Source organism: Numida meleagris, chromosome 16 (genome assembly GCF_002078875.1).
Source record: "Numida meleagris isolate 19003 breed g44 Domestic line chromosome 16, NumMel1.0, whole genome shotgun sequence".
Taxonomy (NCBI): Eukaryota; Metazoa; Chordata; class Aves; order Galliformes; family Numididae; genus Numida; species Numida meleagris.
In genome coordinates this window covers 1,120,162-1,138,950 of record NC_034424.1, presented here as the reverse complement: position 1 = coordinate 1,138,950, position 18,789 = coordinate 1,120,162, and the positions used below count along the sequence as shown (strand labels likewise).

The window sequence follows — 18,789 nt, the reverse complement described above, 5'->3', positions numbered from 1 at the left end:
CCAGGAGCTCCCTGCCCTGTGCCGGCGGCACCGCAGCACTCAGGACTGGAAATTTCCCTGCTTTCTCCCAGTGCCTCTGCATGGCACCGTCAGCCGGACAGAGGATGCTTTGGGAAACCGCTCGGCTCTGGAGGTGCTCCAGGAGCTGGGATGAGCGCTGCCCGGCCGCACGCCCTGTGGCTTCATTGGGGCACCCCAAAATCCCACAGCCCCCGGGCGCTGCCTGGGATTTTTCCAGTGCTGGCTCGGAGGCAGCAGCACGCACAGCCCTCCCTTACCTCAGGTTTTCTTCCTGCCACCCTAAGCACGGAGCATTCATTCCGGCAGAGCCAGCACAGCACTGTGGGTGCTGGTGTGGGGGTTGGTGGTGGTGCAGCCACCCCAGGGTGCACGGTGATGTCGCTGCTGCTGGAAGCGTTCTTCCCCTGGGGCGGCTGCGTGGTGGCAGGCAGCAGCTGTGGCTTTTGCCGCTTTGCTCTGCTAACGACTGCCCTTATCCCACAGGCCTGCGCCCGAGGAAGCTCTCAAGTGGGGGGAGTCCCTGGAGAAGCTGCTGCTGCACAAATGTGAGTGTCTGCCCCTCTGTTTTGTCTCTGCAACTGGGGAATGTCCAGGCGTGTGCATGGGGAGCACTGTTATTTCTTAAGTTCTGGTGTCTCCTGGGGAGAATGGAGACGGAATGGAGCATCCTTTCCCTGTACTTGTTTTTCCTCTGCCAAGCTCTGGGGGGGAGCTTTGCTGTGAGAGCCAGGGAGGGCTCAGGATGTGGCCCCACTCCAATTCGGGAGGGAAAGGCAGGATCCCCTGCCTGCCTTGTGTCTGCAGGGCAGGATCTGCTTTGCACTGCTGCTCTCCTTGCCCTACCATGCACCACATCTGTGCACAACATGTTGTGCGTATGTCCCCATGGGGATCCCGTCCCTGTCACTGCACCCAATCCATGCTGAGCTTCCCCTTGCGAGCTCAGATGGCTGAGAACCAGCCAATAAGCACACGTGTGGTTCATGTTGGTGCTGCCAGGCCGGGTATCGCCACCTGCACCGCTGCTGTTCATAGGGGACTTCTAGGGAGTGACACGGTGGGGATTTGGGGTTTGATAGAGTCGTGTGTCTGTCCAGGAGTAGAGCTGTGTCTGTCCCCACAGATGGGCTCGCGGCCTTCAGGGCCTTCCTGCGCACTGAGTTCAGTGAGGAGAACCTGGAGTTCTGGCTGGCATGCGAGGAGTACAAGAAGATCAAATCCCAGTCCAAGATGGTCTCCAAGGCCAAGAAGATCTTTGCAGAGTACATTGCCATCCAGTCCTGCAAGGAGGTGAGGCCGGCTCCTGCCCGGAGCCAACTCTGTGCCGTGGTCCCATGGGGCCGCTCACCGCTCTCTCTGCCCACAGGTGAACCTGGACTCCTACACACGGGAGCACACCAAGGAGAACCTGCAGAACATCACCCGCGGCTGCTTCGACCTCGCACAGAAGAGGATTTACGGGCTGATGGAGAAGGACTCGTACCCCCGCTTCCTCCGCTCTGACTTGTACTTGGACATCATCCACCAGAAGAAAGCCAGCTCCCCGCTGTAGGGCACTGGGGCAGACTGGGAGCTGCGTGTTTACATGGAACCGGCGGTGGGGACCTCGCTGCGGCCGGCCGTGCCCCCCGGGTGTGGGGCAGTGGGGGCACCGGCGCCAAGCAGGCTGGTACTGCTCCATCGCCCCGTCTCGCCATCGCTGGTACGACGCCGTCGGGGCGGATGTCAGCCAGGAGGGAGCTCCTGCATGACTACTGTGAACCTGAGCTGCGAGCATCGCTGGATGGCGACGCTTCATCCCGACCCGGCGAGGAGGAGGAAGGCTTTTACGCAGGGCTCTGGTTTTTCCCCAAGCAGCACCGATGTGGGCATCATCCCTGGAACAAAGGACTGCTGACCTGACCCAGCCCCGCGGTGCCGCTGTGCATCCCTGCCCTGAAGCAGCCATCCCGCAGGAGCTTCTCGCTCCCCTCATTCCTGGTTTATTTATTGACCTCCTCTCGCTGGACGCATCGCTGTATTATAGGAAACCCTTGTTCCCAATTTACAAGTGCAATAGTTGTGCGTGTCGCGGCGGCGTTCTCCCGTGGAGTGGATGCCATCTCTTTTATGAGTGCGTGCAACATTTTCTAAGTCTGCAGGTTTTATCTGACAAAGAAAAGGAAAAAAAAAAAACAAAAACGCATTCCCTAGCAGCGCTGGGGGAGCCTGGGTGTACATATCCTGCCCTGACGACGGAGGGCTTGCTGGTGGAGATAAGCAGCTCTGGGAATCGGTGCTCTCCCTGCTCTGGATAACAACACTGCGTTTGGAGACGCGGGGCTGTTGCTGAACGCGGCGGAGCCGGACGGACTGCATGCGTCCGGGCGCCCAGTTTACAGTGCGAAGCATCTCTGCAGCTAGCAAAAATACATTGTCATGGTCATAGGTAAATAAAAGGATAATGTAATTTCTTGTAGCCTTTTCTTCGTGGCATGTTTCTCTGCGCTGGTGGAGCTGGAGGAGCGTAAACATGACTAAAGATGGGAAAACCTGGTCCCACGAAATGCTGAGCTGTCTTGCACGCTGCAGCAGCTGCCAGATGCTCCTAGGTTAAAGGCTGAGGCCAGAAACACAGAGAGTTTTGCCCAAAATGAGACTGTTCCCAGGGACAGCATTTGCTGTGCATACCCAGCGGGGCAGGGGCCTGTGAATGAGGAAGTGCCCAGAGATGTGGGTGACCTCGTGTATCAGCGTGTCCCCATGGGACATGTCAAAAGGAGCAGCAAAAAGCCCAGTGTTGCTGTGTCAGGTCCTGGCTGCACGGCTCGACCAGGCACAGCTGGGGGCTGTGGGGAAAATGCTTTGTAGGGGCTGGCTCCCGTGCATTCAGTGGTTGAGATGTCTCGTGCCTGTCCCTGGGGCTGCTTGTGGTCGGGTTTGGGTGGCTCGGTGTTCTCATGGCACCATGGGGCCATGCAGTGCCGCTGGCTCACGAAGCTGTCCCTCTGTGTGGTGTGGGAGCTGCTGGCAGTGGGAGGGGGGTGGCATGGCTGCCCCCTAACCCACGGGCACAGCTCCCCATGGCAGGTACAGCCCTTCCCTGGTCACCATCCCTGGAGTTGCTGGCACCCGGTGGCTCAGCACAGTGTCCTTGTGAGCTCTGCCAGCCCCATCTGGTGTAGGGGTGCCCCTGGTCCCCACTGACCAGGCAGGTTGTCCTGGCTCTTTTAAGCCCCAATGTATGGCCCAGGATGTCCACACAGCCCCAGGAAACACCCTGTGCCCAAATCTCCTGTAGAGCAAAGGTACTTCCAAGCTGGACCCTCCTCTTCCTCCCCATCCCAAGAGCCTTCCTATCCTCTCCTTTCTCCTGGGCTTCAGGGGTCTCCATGAGGGATTTTGTGTAACCTCGTGCTGCCTTCTTGCTGCCAAGGGTGCCATGAGCCCTGCGCATCCCTTCCCATGGCTGGGTGATGCCCAGGGGCACCCAACATCACAACCCTGTTTGTTGAGTGCGGGATGTGAGCCCATCCCTCAGGGCGGGCAGCGAGGGCTGGGGCAGCGCTGGGACACACGGGGCAGGGACCTGGTGCCAAGGTTCACATCACCACCTCCCAGCTGCCTCAGACAGTCACGGTGGGGACAGAGGCGGCAGCGTGTGAAAGACGGAGATGTGGGCACCTGGGATCACTCCCTGGAGAAGACAGAAATAGCCCTGCAATAGCAATAGAAGTTTGGTTATTGCTGTAACAGAATTTATTACCAGCACGTCAGGGTTGTGTGAGTCACTCCGCAAACACCGTCCCCACATGCTTCAGAGATGTGCTGATCTCCAGGAGAAGCTGGGCTCGGGTGGGAGGTGGAGATATCAGGTGTGTCTCCTTTGTTCTCCTGGAAATGGCACTGCCCTCTGCTTGCCCTCCAGTGAAAGGATGCATCTCAGAAGACCCCGTGGTGACACTGCAGCTCCAGCTTCGTCCTCACCGTGCCATTGCCCCAGGACTTCATGCCCTGATATGAAGGGTGTGGGAAACCTGGAGCAGCTGGTGGGGATGGGATGAGGTGGGGGACGTCAGCTCATGGATGGGGCTGTTATGGATGTCACCTGGTTGGGGATGGTCGTGGGGAGAAAAATCCTATTGCCAGGGCCCAGAGCACTGTGGGTTCTGTGGACATAGCTGCCGCAGGCGAATTCCCAGTGGGGAATCTGCTCCCTCCCCAAATGAGGGGATGCTATAGCGGGCCTTATCTCAGCAGATAGCAGGGATTTATCTTGGAGATAAAACCTGTGGTTGCTCAGTTGCTGGTAGTCACAACTCAGCTGTGTTTGTGGTGTACAAACAGGGGGAAGTCTGCCTGGCGTGGGTGCCCTCGGCGCCTTGGTGGGGTGGAGCTCACCAGGACAAAGGCAACAATGAGGCAAAGGGCCATGGGGAAATGATTTCAGTGGGAAAATGGGAGCAGTCATCTTGTTGGGTTCAAAAAAACGTGCAGACTGCATAGGTGAAAAAGGTGACGATGGCTGATGAAAATGTCCTGAAGTCATGGGTTTATTGCTGTGGTTTCCCCACACTGCTAGGGATGAGGAGGCTGGGGTGAACTGAAATCAGGTTTACCTATTGCAGGTGATGTGTCCTCGCCCTTCAAATGCCCCGCAGCTCGGTGCTTCATCAGCAGAGGCTGCCAGAGAAGAGTGTTGGGGTCATCTGTGATCTACAAATGACATTCTGAAAATAGAAAATGGAAATATTTTCAGCTGATGAGTATGTGATGGATGAAGGCTTATTGGGAGCAGGCACTAAGCCATGTGTCCGCCTTACAGCAGCACCCAAAGGAGCAGCCCAGCACCTGGGAACAAGGAGTGCTTTGTGCTGAGCAGCACCAGGTTGCACGTGAGCCCCACTTCAGAGCTGCCCGCAGCCGTGAGCACGGAGCCCTTCTCTTATTTCTGCAGAATCACTGAAGCGTTTGCCTTCCTCACAGGTGTGCGCTGTGTCCCAGGACACTCCGGCACTGCTCAGCCTTTCTTGGGCTTCTCCAAGGCGCCCATCCTGGAGCATAAACTTATCCAAATAAACATAGCTTTCTACTGAGCTGAATAATTCCTTGGACCCCTGATTAGACAAATATTCTCAGAATAGAAACAAGGCTACTTTACAGCCATAGACTAAACATAACCCATCAGCTAGATACTGAATCTGCAGACGCAAGAATTCCCCTGCCCTGGTGAAACAGCTGACCTTCTGTGCGAGCCACTTAGCTGTGCTCACCAAGTGATGTAGGTGGATGGAGACCACATCAAATTCCTCTTTCTTGGGTAGCTGAGCTCCCTGGAAAGTGACTGGGGACCTGTTGTAGGAGCACCCAGTCTTTGATTGCCCGGTCAGTCTGGGTTTGTCCAGGGACTTTTGCTTCTGCTGGGATGGGGGGAATGCAGGGATGCATTGAAGTGGTTGTGTCCTTACCAGCTGTGACCCCGGGGGGCTCAGGGCTGCCCTTTGTGGGGTTTCATCCTGCCCAGGGGAGCATCATGCAGTGATGCCCCCCAGGTATACGTCCTTGCCTTGGGTCTGGGAGGACAAGTCCCGCTGTGCTCCGGGACTGGCACTTGTGGTGTCACTCCTGCAGAAATCTGGGGGAGCAAAAAAGGAGAAAATAACACACTTCTGAAGTAAAAATAAAAACAGACTCAGATGCTGTCTGTCAAGGAAGCAAAATAAGCCAGACTGGGCTGCTGCCAGGACAGGAAATCCAGCGGCTGTGGGAGTCCCCTGGGTGCTGCTAACTCATACGGGAAGCATTGTTATAACCCTCTCTCATTGCTCATTTTCTAATTCTTTTCTGCATTAGGTCATTTTTACTCAGCCTGTCCAGCTCACACATTCCCTGGTGCCGGGGGAGGAAGGCCAACAATGCCGACTCTCAGCTTGCCTGGAGGCACTGGGGAGGGCTGGAGGAAAGGGTGAAGTACACATCCCCTTGTAGCTGAGCAGACCCGTGGCATGGGGAGGATCTTCGCAGGGTGACTCACCACCAGCATCCCTACCCCACTCCAGTGACCACTGAGTTATGCATGGGGAAAGCTGGGGGTGACAAATGGGATCCCCAGCTTGCAAACAGCCAGCCCCCTTCCCCCAGTCCCAAGCCTTCATCCTTTGGCAGAGGAAGAGGAAGGTGGGAGAGGGGGAAGAAGGGGAAAGAGCCAGGCAGGAGCAGGTGGGGACCAGGGATGGAGTGTTTACGTGGGAGCCATGTGTAAGTCATTTCTTGTCCCTTCCTGAACTAATAGGGTAATTATTTTAGAAGCATGCACGTGTTTCTAATGGAAAGTTCCACGTAGGCTGTGCGTCAGTGCGTCAGTCTATTGGTGCAGCAGCTCTGCTCTCCCTAATGCCTTGCAGCATTTCTAGACAAAGAAAAGTGGGTGAAACCTCCTGCACGTGGCACCAGGGATGGTGGTGACCGGTCAGACAAACCTGGCCCAGCTCTGCAGCAAACGGCTGCACGCAGTGAAGCTGATCAGCAAAGCAGAACAAACACTGGCCTGCTCTTTGATGCCGCTCCAGTGCTTGTCCCCAGCTGTTTGGACTGCTGTGTCTGATTTTGTGCCCTGTCCGCTCCAAGAAGGATGTGGAGAGCTGGCAAGGTTCCTACTGAGATGGTCATACTGAGATGGGCATAGATCTGGGGCACAGGACCTGTGTGCACAGATAGAGAGAGCTGGGCTGGTCTAGTCTGGGGGCAAGAAGACAACACTGATTTGGGAAAGATAACTACAAAAGTGATGGAGCCAAATTCTTCTTGGTAGCACAAGGTGACAAAATAAGCGGCAACAGCCACAATGTGTAACAACTTTTAGGCCTTCAGGTTGGACATCAGGAAAAAACAGAGATCTCCAAAGATACACAGGTCTCCATATATAATATATATATATATATAATGAAGATTTGCCCAGACAAATTCATGTCTGACCTGACGGGTATTGATGATATTCCTGGTCTGAGGAGGGTTGGACTGGAGATCAACCCAGCGCACAAAGGAGTCTGCCCCTCACTTTGCTGGTGGACATGGGTCTTCCATGACATGTGGTGGAGGTGCAGAAGGCCTATATCCTCATGAGACCGAGCCAAGGGGAGAGCTCCTTCCTTTTGCCCTCTGACCAACTCTGAAGCCATTAGGTTCTGGGTAAAAGATGAGAGCTGAGTGCCAAAAATTGGCCTGCTGAGAGCCTGCATTTGGCTGTGGGATGTGACATGGAGCACAAGGTGACGTCTCTGCCCTGTCCATTGGTGGGGAGAGCTCATCTCCATAGGAGGTAACTCAAAAATTTCAATCCTCACATTACCTTGTTTTCCAGTACTAATTTTTAATACCATTTTTGGCCCAACAGATCTGCCAGCCACCTAGCCCTGAGATGCGGCAGGGGAGGTTCAGGTTGGATAGGAGGAAAAATTTATTCTCAGAAAGAGTAGTGAGGTATTGGCAGAGGCTGCCCAGCGGGGTGTTGGTGTCACCCTCCCTGTGGTGATCAAGAAGAGGGGAGATGTGGCACTGAGGGACGTGGTCAGTGGGCATAGGGGGGATGGGTTGGGGTTGGACTATATGATCTGAGTGGTCTTTCCAACCTTAATGATTCTACGATTCTAAAGCCTGTGCCGCACCCTGATACCTGTGCAGGGACCAGGAATGGGATGGGGATCCTGGGTGGCTATTGCAGATATTGCCCAACACGTTTCATTTGTTCTGCCATTTGAACACCAATAATTGACTTAATTAACTAGATTATTTTTCAAGGAACAAAAACGTTGTTACAGGTAGGAAGTCTGATAAGTTAATGCAGCTAGTCTTTCCTAAAGCAAATAGAATGGAAGGAAATAGAATGGGAGACATCACAAATCACGTTTCAGCAGAGTGTCAACTTTTATGGCTAAGCCATAAAGTAGTAGTTCCTGAAGCACTAGTACAGCATTAATTAGATGAGAATTATGGACACTCTAATTACCGCAGCCTCATTACAGCCCAGGAATTGACTCCGGCAGTGAGCATAGTGGGTTCTGCTGTACCAGCACTCATCTGCTGCCAGGTGTCCGCGTGTTGGGGATGTTATTTCCCAGGAACACTCATCACCACTCTGCATGTGCTTCCCACCAGCTGAGGGTCAACCCAGTGTGTTCACAGTAAATCTGGATGATGTTCTGGGTCATGCGGATATTTTCAGGATGCACGGAGGCTTTGAAGTGTGGTTGCAGACTGATATTGCTTGAGGCAGTCTCTTTACTCTCCTCTTTCCCTTCCATGCAGTGATGAGGCTGAGGAGCAGCCTCAGGGCCATTGCTTGAAGATCCAGAGGGGTCCCATCTTAGACCTGCTGGTCCATCACTGCAGCCACAAAGGCTTCAAGGGCACTGGCCGCTCTGCAGAGGAGCACTTCAGAGGGATGAATGTTTGCTGGAAATGTAGGAGACCTCATTCAGACATATTCCCCTTGCCCAGAGCATGCAGATCTCCACCTCTTCACTCTGTCTGGCACACCCTGCTGTCCTTGTCCACCTCCTCCTGCATCTCAGCCTGCACACATGGGCTCTCAGCCTCCAGGATCATAGAATCACAGAATGGCTTACGTTGGAAGGGACCTTAAAGATCATTGAGCTCCAAACCCTGCCATGGGCTGGGTGTCCCCCACAAGGTCAGGCTGCCCAGGGCCCTAACCACGGCCTTGGGCACCTCCAGGGATGGAGCACCCACAGCTCTCTGGGCAAGATATCAATATGAAGGTAAGAGCTGTAAAATCCAGTTCTCACTGTGGAACATGCAGCGGTATCACATGCTGACAAAGCCTCCTGATGTGGTTTCCTATCTGGTGGATGCTCTCTGAGTTTTGGGTGGAGTGAAGACACTGCTAAAGCTTTGCCACAAGATTTTGGCCACACAGGTTTGTCCTCAGACAAATGTCATCTTCATCCCTGGAAGCGTTCAAGAAACGTGGAGATGTGGTACTTGGGACCATGGGTTAGTGGGCAGTATTGGTGGTAGATGGATGGTTGGACCAGATGGTCTTACAGGTCTTTTCCAACCTTAATCATTCTATGATTCTATGACTCTATGATCATGGCCAAATTTCAAATAGAGCTCAAGGAAAGCAACAAAACTTGGGAAGGACCCGAAGGTTCTTGTTTTGGTCTAAGACTGATCCCCACTGCTTCCTCCAAGTACCCTAGCTTCAAATCCACTCCTGCATGGGGCCTCATCTGCTCTGTTCCCAGACCAGCATCCCACAGCTTCATGGGGATCCTGATCCCCATGTGTCAGCTGAATGAATGTGTCAGCTTCCTTCGACACAAAGATGGGCAGAATCCTCCCCCGTTCCTCCCATGACACAGTTCCTGTGGTGCTGGGCCAGGTGAGGAATGCGTTTCTTGGGGCTGGAACGTGTGCTAGGTTATTTCCAGCTGTGGCTTTTGGAAATGTTCGGTGCCTTTGCCACTTTTAGCTCTGGCGGCTGCTCTTCGTTTTCTGGAAAACCTTAAAATGCTCCAGAGTGTCAGATGGATGCCCAGCTAAAGGAAACCAGAAAACAGAAAAACACAACCCAGCCTTTTTCCAATCAAGCTACAGTGTTGGGTCGTTCTTGGTGGTTATTATTTTTTTTTTTAGTAGAAAAAAATGTATCTATTTTCTTCCTGGATCAGACTGCCCCTGCCAACACACTCCCTGTTGTGCTGCACTCCTAAAATAACTGCAGTGGTTAATGGAAATAAAGCGCTGGGAGATTCACTCATTTGTGTCTCATCAGGCTGATATGTTGCAGACCCTGCTCAGGGATGCAGACCTCTGCAGGGCAATTCCTGTTTGGCTCTTCAAAGCTGGAGTAAATCAGACATAGCACAGGGATGGCCAACACTCACTCGGTGGCTTTGCACATTCTGGAGTTACATGGGGGTGGGGGTATTTGCGGCGCTCCAGCTCATCCCACCAAACACAGCACAGGGATGGACACCCCCCAGTTAATCTGGGGTTAAGTGGTGCTGTGGGAGTGCTGAGGTTCTGAATGTTCCAGGTCAGGAAAACCAACAGCCATAGAATCATAAAACTGTTTGTGTTGGAAGGGACCCTTAAGGGCCATCTGGTCCCACTCCCTGCAGTGAGCAGGGACACCCACAGCTCCATCAGTGCTCAGAGCCCTGTCCAGCCTGACCTTGGCTGTCTGCAGGGACGGGGCAACACCACCTCTCTGGGCAACCTGTGCCAGTGCCTTACTGCCCTTACCATAAAAAACTTCTTCCTTATATCCAACCTAAATCTCCCCTCTTACTGTTAGAAACCATTTCCCCTGGTCCTATCACAGCAGACCCTGCTCAAGAGTCTGTCCCCTTCCTTTCTGCAGCCCCTTTAGATACTGACAGGCTGTGCTCAGCTCTCCCCGCAGCCTTCTCTTCTCCAGTCATGATACTCCATATTCAAAATCACTCAAATAGTTTTTCTTAAACCCTTTTCACAAATCATTTCCCAATCTCCTGCTGTCTCTCTGGACAACAGCTCTTCAGATGCTGATTCAGAGCAGGAACCTCAGCAACTCCCAGTGGCCCGTGCTGATCCCCACTGCCCACTACAGAGCTGGAGCCAGTAGAATTTGCACCTGCCTCTGGGTGTTGAAGCAAGGGCAGCCAAAGCAGGTGGCTCCAGAGGTTGCAACACATGAGACCCCAAGCACTGAGAGCAGGGATGGCTGCAGCCTTCATCCTCCTTCCTGGCTGGCCTTGCTGCCTGCTCTTGCACAGACGCAGGTATACTTTGTGAGGACATACTGTGCAATAAAACACAACAAATCCTACAAAAATACAGATTCAGAACCAGCCTCTACCAGCCCCTCTGGGGTGGATAGCCTGGCTTGGGGCCACAGGGGCTGTCGGACACAGCTTGAATTTCCTTTGAAGAACCCTGCCGTATCAGCAGTGTAGGACCACATCAATCACGGAGAGCCAGAGCTTCTCCGCCTCTCTGCTTCCTGCTCTGGCAGCCTTATCAGTGCTTGCTCCTCATCTCGTGGTGTCTGCAGCCAGGTGGGAGGGCAGCTCAGTGTGATGTAAGTTTCAGAGGGCACATGGTTTATGGTTGGAGGATCTGGGGCCAAGTGTTGTCACTGCAGATGTTCAGAGGGCAGGGATGCTGCTCCCCATGAGTTTGCTCAGGTTTCATTTAATTTTGAGCCTTTATGTGTCACTTTTTCTATCACTTTTAGCTAATCCATGTGACTGGGAGCAAAGGATGTGGGCTGGCCCCTTTCCCTTCTCCAGGCTTTGGAGAAACCCCCAAAGTGCTGGGAGGTGGCATGGGGAGACACGACTGCCCCACGCTGCCCCAGGTACATGTGGATGCTGTGTGTTGTCATGGTGAGTTTTGACTTCCAGTACCTCCCAAATGAGGTGAAAGCCAAGCACACCACCAGGGCCTCCACACCTTGCCCTGCAGTAGTGGGTCTGATTTACCCGGTTTCTACAGCTGTCCCATGCAAAAGCACCCTTGTGTTTTGGGAGGATGCTCAGCCTCAGCACCACTGAGCTTCCTGGCCCCTCTGCTGGTCCTTTCTCACCCTGCTCTTACTCTGCAGAGGCTCCTACAGCTGCTAACTGCATTGGCATGGTGACTTTGGGAGTTTTTGAGCTCGAGTCATATTGATCCAGATGTCTCATCACGGCCAGCAGTGAGGCCTTGAACATGTGTCCTCCCCCAGCAGGCTCTGGGTAGGACACTCATGCCTTTTCCTGTCCTCCAGCCAAGGTCTTTGGGAGAATGGGGCACCTGGCCAAGGGCTGGAGGGCTTGCTGTTAGATGGGCCGAGGGCCTCCATTTACGCCCTGACCACTCTGGAGCAGCTGTGGTCCTCCTGGGAGCAGTTTCCATTTGGGACTGGATCCAGCCTGTTGCAGTGCTGTTTCTTAGAAGTTGCCTGAGCTTCTGTTCCAGTCATTTCCCTGGCTGCTCTGCTCCTGGCTTCCAGCTCAGCTCCTGCCACGGGGCTATTTTCATTTCATACACTCTCATTTTTGCAGGCTGTGAGCTCCTCTGCTCTTGCAATAGCTATGCAACAGGCTGGTGCGTGGGTGGGGAAAGACAACAGGGCTGGGTTTGAGCCAGGAATGTGATAGCAAATAGCTTTGCCTTGCTCCCCTCCAGTGCTCTTGCTCTCAGGGTGACAAAGCACCTCCAGGACATGACAGAGGGTGACCTCACTCTGACTGCCCATCCTCTGACCCTGCCCTTGGGGTGCTTGGCCTGCGGCAGGATTCCTCCAAAGGTGGAAAAAAGCAGAGGTCGATATTGCTGTGAGGCATAGCTGCTATCACCCAGGGCTGGGAGAGGAAGGGAGTGGCAATCCTGGCATGTCCCAGTGGTGACAATGAGTCACAAGTGGCACAGCATGCCTAGGTTCACAGGGTTTGGTGATGCAGCTCAGGAGCTCCTATTGCACCATTTCTTCCTGCATAGATCGATGTAGGGATGTGATGAAAGTGTTCCTTGATCTGCAGAAGGACTTTAGAGAAACCACAGCCAGCAGAGAATCATAGAATCATTATGGTTGGAAAGACCATTAAGATCATCTAGTCCAACCATCACCTCATGCCTGTGACCTCTCTAGACCAGGTCACTCAGTGCGACATCCGCTCTTCTAGTGAAAACCTCCAGGGTTGGTGACTCTACCACATCTCCTGACCCATCTCTGCAGGATGGGTCCAACCTGCAGGCCACCCAGAGATCTCATTTGAATCAGAGCTGGAGAAAGAAGGCTCTGCCTAACCAGGGTCCCTCCAAGGAGTAGTGTTGGCTGCATCTGTACCTCCCAGGAGGACAATGCTGGTCTGCTCTGCCCAATGCAAGGCATTGCTTGGGCCAGTATGATCCTGCAAGTATTTCTATGGCATTGTGCAAAGAGAGGAGCTTAGAGCATCTACCAGTACACGTGTTTGCAAGATGAACAGGCCATGGCCTCCTCATCCTGCCCATGGAGACAGTAAGCAGTCAGGTTCCTTTCAGGAGAAATGGGAGCTTCCTAGAACATCCCTTTAATGTCCAGTGCAAGTTGGTAGGACAGAAGAAGGTTGGCTTACCTGCACTTAGCATTTAAGTCTCTAAATGGTGCCAGCCAGGTTCAGAGAGTCAAAAAAGCTTGGGTGGTACGTGCAGAATGAGTCAGTGCGGAGGGTAAGGACAAATAACTCCCAGGTGAGTCCTACTGAAGGTCAGCTCCTCACTATCCTTCCATGGAAAGCCCCAGTTGGGTGCTGTTTTGCTTTAAAAAGACAAGGCGCAAGTTGGTGGTGATGCAGCAGCTGCTTAGCAGCAAGGCAATGCAGGGGATGGGTTCAAGATCAGGGGTCCTGAGTGACCCAGCTCAACCTGCTGATAGCCTGCATGGGGTCTGTACTGAATGGGGATTTGCAGAATTGGTGCTGGTGTCTCTTCCTAGGGCATGGCCAAGGGAAATCTCTCTTGGAGGGATCTGGAAGACTGTTTCTTCATTGGACTGAAGAAGTTTCATGGACCAAGCAGAGAACAGCAACTTGGCTGGCAGGTTGGAAGAGATGGGGACAGGGATTTTCTCAGCTGTAGACTGAACCTGAAGGCAAACTGTAATGGGCCGAGGGCTTCATTTACCTGCAGACACATCTGTTTGCCTATTGTTTTCAGGCAGCTGGACCTGAGGGTTGGTCTCGGCTGAGGCACAGAGCTCTGCTCTGCAGGGTCCCCTTCAAAGGGATGGAACTTGGGTGAGGAGCCAGCAAATAGCCTTGGAAGTTGGTGCCCCATCTGCCCTAAGGATTGGAGCAGGCTCTGGAAAGGGAGGTTGTAGAAAAAGGCTGAACTCCGTGTAACTTAATGCTCATATCTATGAGTAACTTACTCATATCTATGAGTAAAGGGAGCAGGATGGAACAGGCTGCCCAGGCAGGTGTTGGAATCACTGTCCCTGGAGGTGTTCAAGAAAAGGGGAGATGTGGCACTGAGAGACAAGGTTAGTGGGCATGGTGGAGGTGGACAGGGGTTGGACTTAGTGATTTTAGTAGTCTTTTCCAATCTTAATGATTCTATGATGGTGCTGGCCTCAGATGGCTGATCCAGCAGCTGCTCACAGCAGAGCTGCTGCATGTAGCTTACCCACAGTCAGCTCTGGCTTGTACCAGCCACCTGGGCTTTCTTGTCAGCCCTTCCTTGGATCCTTGATGCTGTATTCACAGCAGCTTCTGAAAGAAATAACCTTGAGCTTTGCAGCTAAGCTCGATCTGGGCACAAAATGAAAGTCATAACTGGGAGAGGCCAGCACAGGGCTCAGTAGCATCGTCTGATGCTGATGTAGGGGGGACAACTGGAAAATGGCCTTGGGAACCTGGGTCTGTGTGCAGCTGGTCTTTGTGGGCAACATTCCTTCTAGATCTTTGACTTTCAAAAAGAAAGCTTTCCAAAAGAGTGTGCAAGCAGCATGGGCCATTGTGCTCATTTAGGGACTGAATGACGTCGAGTCTTCCACCTGCATTCCCAGTGCCTGCAGGGAGGGAGCAGCTCCACTTCTTCACCATTGCATTTCCCAGCATTCTGGAAGTGATTTAAAACACATGCCAGGAGCCACTGAGGTCAGCTGCTGCTGGGGTTTGCCTGTGAACAGGGCTCTGGGCTGGGACTGGCCTTGCAAATCATCATCTGTTGCATGCCAACAGAGAACTCTCTGATGGCCCCACCACCCTAGGCTGCAGGGGGCAGGCTGCTGTATGGGCAAATGTGCCCCACATCACATATGTGGTGAGCCTGTGTTTAAAACGGAGCCACAGAACCACTGGAAAGGAACAATTATGAATTTTTAACACCAGAAATGGAGAGGGTGTAATAAAGAAATTTACTCTAAATTTCTTTGGGCTCCATCCCCACCCACAGGGGTTCACAGAATCATTATGGTTGGCAAAAACCTCTACAGCTCATCACGTCCAACCACCCACCCACCTGCACCTGCCCACTAACCATGTCCCACAGTGCCACATCCTGACATTTCTTGAACACCTGCAGGGACCCTACCATTTCCCTGGGCAGCCTGTTCCAGTGTCTGACCACTCTTTTGGATAAGACATTTTTCTAATACCCACTCAGAACCTCCTCTGTCGCAACTTGAGATCATTACGTAATCTCTTATCCTATCACTGTTACTTGGGAAAAGAGACCAACTCCCCACCTCACTATAACCTCCTCTCAGGAGGTTAAAGGACACTCCACCCCAGAGGGATGATGACTTCTCTACAGTAACTTGCATCTCATTAAAATCCAAGTCTCTTCTCCTTACATTTAATCACATTTCATTACCCACAGCTCCCTCCTCGAGATATCTTTTGGGTGAACTTCTTCCCGAACCTGTGGTAAAGCTACTGCAAGTGAGAGCACTTACCTTTCAGAGTCTTCTTGAGATGAGACAGGAAACCTCTGAGTTGCTGAAGGTCAAAATAATCCACCTTCCCATTAGAAAAGGGTTGGGGAGGGACACATGCCTCTGAAGTAGAGAATAAAGCTCATCTGTCCCATCACTGCCATGCGCAGGACTCCCACACAGGTATGAGCACCAGCAGGTAAGCCCAAAGACAGAGCCCAGCCCAGAGCCACCTCAAGTGTCTGCTTTCATTGTTCTAAGAACACAAACCATTGAGGCAGAGGTAACTTCCACAACAAAGCACGCACTAGTTCCACACTGAAACAGGAGATAAAGCCTTTCAGCCCTTCCTCCCAGTCACAGTCACTAGGGAAAACTTTGAAAACTCATCAGCTTTCATGTGTCAAATCCAACATGAGCTATCCACCAGCCCTCTATCAACTAATCATCTTGCTGTCCACTACCAATAAAGGAACTATCTCCTTATCCAATAATCTCAGCCCCTTATACCCCCCCTCCGGGGTGCTCTCGCCCCATCCCTCACAGATCTTGCACTGGATTGCCACTCCGTATCCTGCAGCTGCAGGTGGGAAGGGCAGGCAGGTGCCCAAGCCTGGCTGGCTGGAGCAGCCTGACCAGCCTCTGCTGAGCATCTCTGCAGGTCCTGCACAGAGCCCCAGCTGCTGGGCCACAGGGAGAGCAGAAATCAGCCAGCACTGGATGCTGTCTGTGTCACAATTTTCCTATCATTCCCCACTGGGCAACTCCCCATGTGAAGAACTGCTCTGCCAGCAGAGGATGCAAAGCGTGAGGGCACCGTGGGCAGAGCTACGGGTGGGAGCTGGGGCAGAGCCAGGAGAGTCCTGGAAGGTCCCTAAGCACCCTGTAGGCGCGCCCCAAAGAGGCAGGGAGTGATCGACTGGGTTTGTGTCCAGAGCAGGAGGGAACAGGCTGGGGCCATAGAAGCTCTGCATGGGTATAAGGGCTGTACACGCGTATAGGGCTGCAAATATGTACAGATGCCATACAGAGTCCCCAGATACCACCACCCATCGCTGCCCTGGGGTCACACAGGTCGCAGCACAGGCCAGGCCTGCTCAGCCCACATCCTCATCTCTCACCATGCAGGGCCCAGAACACTAGAGCATTCTCTGGGGACACCTCGGGCACTGGGGCTGTCTCCTCCCCGTGCCGGGCCAGGCCCTGGCAAGCTGTACCCACAGCACCTTGCCCACCCTGTCCTGGAGGAAGGGCCCAGCAGTGCCACAGCCTGAGGCCTGTCCTGCGGCCTCTCCCATTCACAGCTTGGTCTGGATGGTGGCATGGGGCAGCTTGGGGCAGCTTGCAGAGCTGCAGCCTTGGTGCTGAGATGTGTGCTGCCATCCTGCCTGGCACTCACCAGCCTGGACGATTAATGCTCCATCTCTCCTGCACACTCTGGAGGTTTCATCCTTCCACAGAAACTGCTAGAGATAAGGGCCATGACCTGGCATCAGCTCTGCGAGCTCAGGAATTTCTAAGCTCATTTTCTGATAAGAGCTTTGACAAAGCCTGCCCCGGGATGTTGGGAACTGTTGGTTTTCATGGGTGCTATGCAAGGTCAAGTCATCCAGCAAGGACCACCCCGCGCTTCAGCTGAACAGACTGAAATAGTGATGGAACACAGGGCTGTGGCACTGTGGACCCTGAAGCTCACAGCAGGGCACGGGTTCTTCTGCTGCAGATTAAGAAATGTGCAGGTTCAGGAGAAGCAAAGGAAAGGAGTGGCATCAGGGGATGTTATGCTGCTGAATGAGACATGCATGTTCTCCCTCTGGAAGCAGAAGGGAGTGATGCCTGATGGATTGCTGCCCACCCAGACCAACAGAAATTGCCTCCCATGCGTATGGGGAAGAGCAACAAGTTCTGGCTTTAGGTCTGATTAGAATTTGGAAACTGCAGCATGACATTTGCATCTTCATTGGGGAGCAAGTCTGCTTCCCCAGGCAGGATGGGACACCAGGCATTATCCAGCTCAGCAGAGCTGGATGTCATCTGCTGCAGATTCATAACCCAAATTCTGGCTCTTGCCTCTGTGTGCCACATCAGTGCTGGTGTGATTCTGCTCTGTCCAGCAAACTACCTCTATTACCTTAAAACAGAGCAAATCCAGAATGTCCCTGCTGCACCCAGCTTTGTCTCACAGCCCGGCTGACTGCTCCTTGCTCTTTCTGTTGGGCTTTGTGGGGCAGATGTCCAGTGCAGAGCAGTGCAGCAATCCTGATGTCAGGATATGTTGTGCGCTCCAGTGCATATGCTGAGAGGCAGCAGGCTGGTTACTGCAGGAAAATCCTTCCTGTGCCTGCTTGCTAAAGGGATGAGGAAGGGAAGTACATGTGCCCTGGTCTGCCCAGCCAATGTGGGAGGCCCTGCAGGCTGGGTCCTACCCCACTGAGTGCTGCCCCAAAGGGGGCACTGGGGTCCCAGTGGTCCTGCAGGGTGGTGGATGGGGCTGTGGAGCCAATAGCGTTTTCTCCTGCATGCAAACTGCTTATTTAGGAGCTGATCCAGCAAAACCCTCCTGTACAGAGGTACCATTGAGTTCAGAGGGACTCTCACCTCCTTGAAGGAGGTGCTTGTGTGTTTGAAGCTATGGACCCCTGGAAGCTGTTTGCTGGATTGAGGCCTTAGGGCGTAGCATGGGCTGCGGGATGCTGAAATGCCTCAGGGCTGAGATCACTGTTGGCTCTATGAAATGACTGTGGAAGACTTATTGCCATTTATCTTCACTGCTGCAGAAAAAAATGAGCACGGTTTAGGCCAGAAAGTAAAAATTAGACTCTTGGAAAAGCAACACAAAGCTGTTCCAAAGCTGCTACATACTTCAGTTTCCCCCACTCTGGCCCATGCAGTGCTCCTGCAGTGAAGCTCCAGCTGCAGCACCGCGGGAGATAGTTCTGCCCTGAGCTTTGGTTGTAGTGTGCACTGTGTGTAGGAGCATAGAATCCTTTGAGTTGAAAGAGAACCTTAAAGGCCGTCTTGTCCAATTCCCTTCAGTGAGCAGGGACACCCACATCTCCATCAGGCGCTCAGAGCCCTGTCCAGCCTGACCTTGGTTGTCTGCAGGGAAGGGTCATCCCTCAACTTAGAGAGGCGGTGAAGGAAACCTCTGAGACCTTCTTGAACATGGCTGATGCTGGTCTGGTTGCTGGTCCTTAGTGCCAGGTGTGGAGCGAGGCTGGCTCTCCATGCGCTGGGGGAGCTGAAGGCTGCTGCTGAGGATGGTTCCTACCCATGGCTCCTTGGCAGAGAGCCCTGTGCTGCTTCTCACTGCCTGCTTGCCCTCAGCCCTGCCCGCACCATCTGCAGCATTTGCAAGGGAAACCTTGGTGGATCAAAAA

At 53.3% G+C, this 18,789-nt stretch overlaps 1 protein-coding gene and 1 long non-coding RNA gene across 9 annotated transcripts in view; one reads left to right on the top strand and one right to left on the bottom strand.

The window, feature by feature from the left end:
* RGS3 (regulator of G protein signaling 3) overlaps window positions 1-2,468 on the top strand; it is a 68,036-nt gene extending 65,568 nt beyond the window's left edge. For all 7 annotated transcript variants that reach the window (XM_021413652.1, XM_021413654.1, XM_021413653.1 and 4 more), the window contains 3 exons: window positions 505-566; window positions 1,145-1,311; window positions 1,388-2,468. In XM_021413652.1, the coding sequence (XP_021269327.1) occupies window positions 505-566; window positions 1,145-1,311; window positions 1,388-1,573 (415 nt within the window). In that variant the 3' untranslated portion in view covers window positions 1,574-2,468. The remainder of the gene's footprint in view (window positions 1-504; window positions 567-1,144; window positions 1,312-1,387) is intronic.
* Window positions 2,603-6,275, bottom strand: LOC110406773. Of its 2 annotated transcripts, none has more exons than XR_002443566.1 (4): window positions 5,469-6,275; window positions 5,274-5,352; window positions 4,620-5,066; window positions 2,603-4,046 (listed from the first exon to the last, which is right to left on the bottom strand). It is a non-coding gene; the product is annotated as an uncharacterized LOC110406773 (long non-coding RNA). The 2 variants fall into 2 exon arrangements; XR_002443565.1 differs by having other exon boundaries at window positions 4,620-5,054.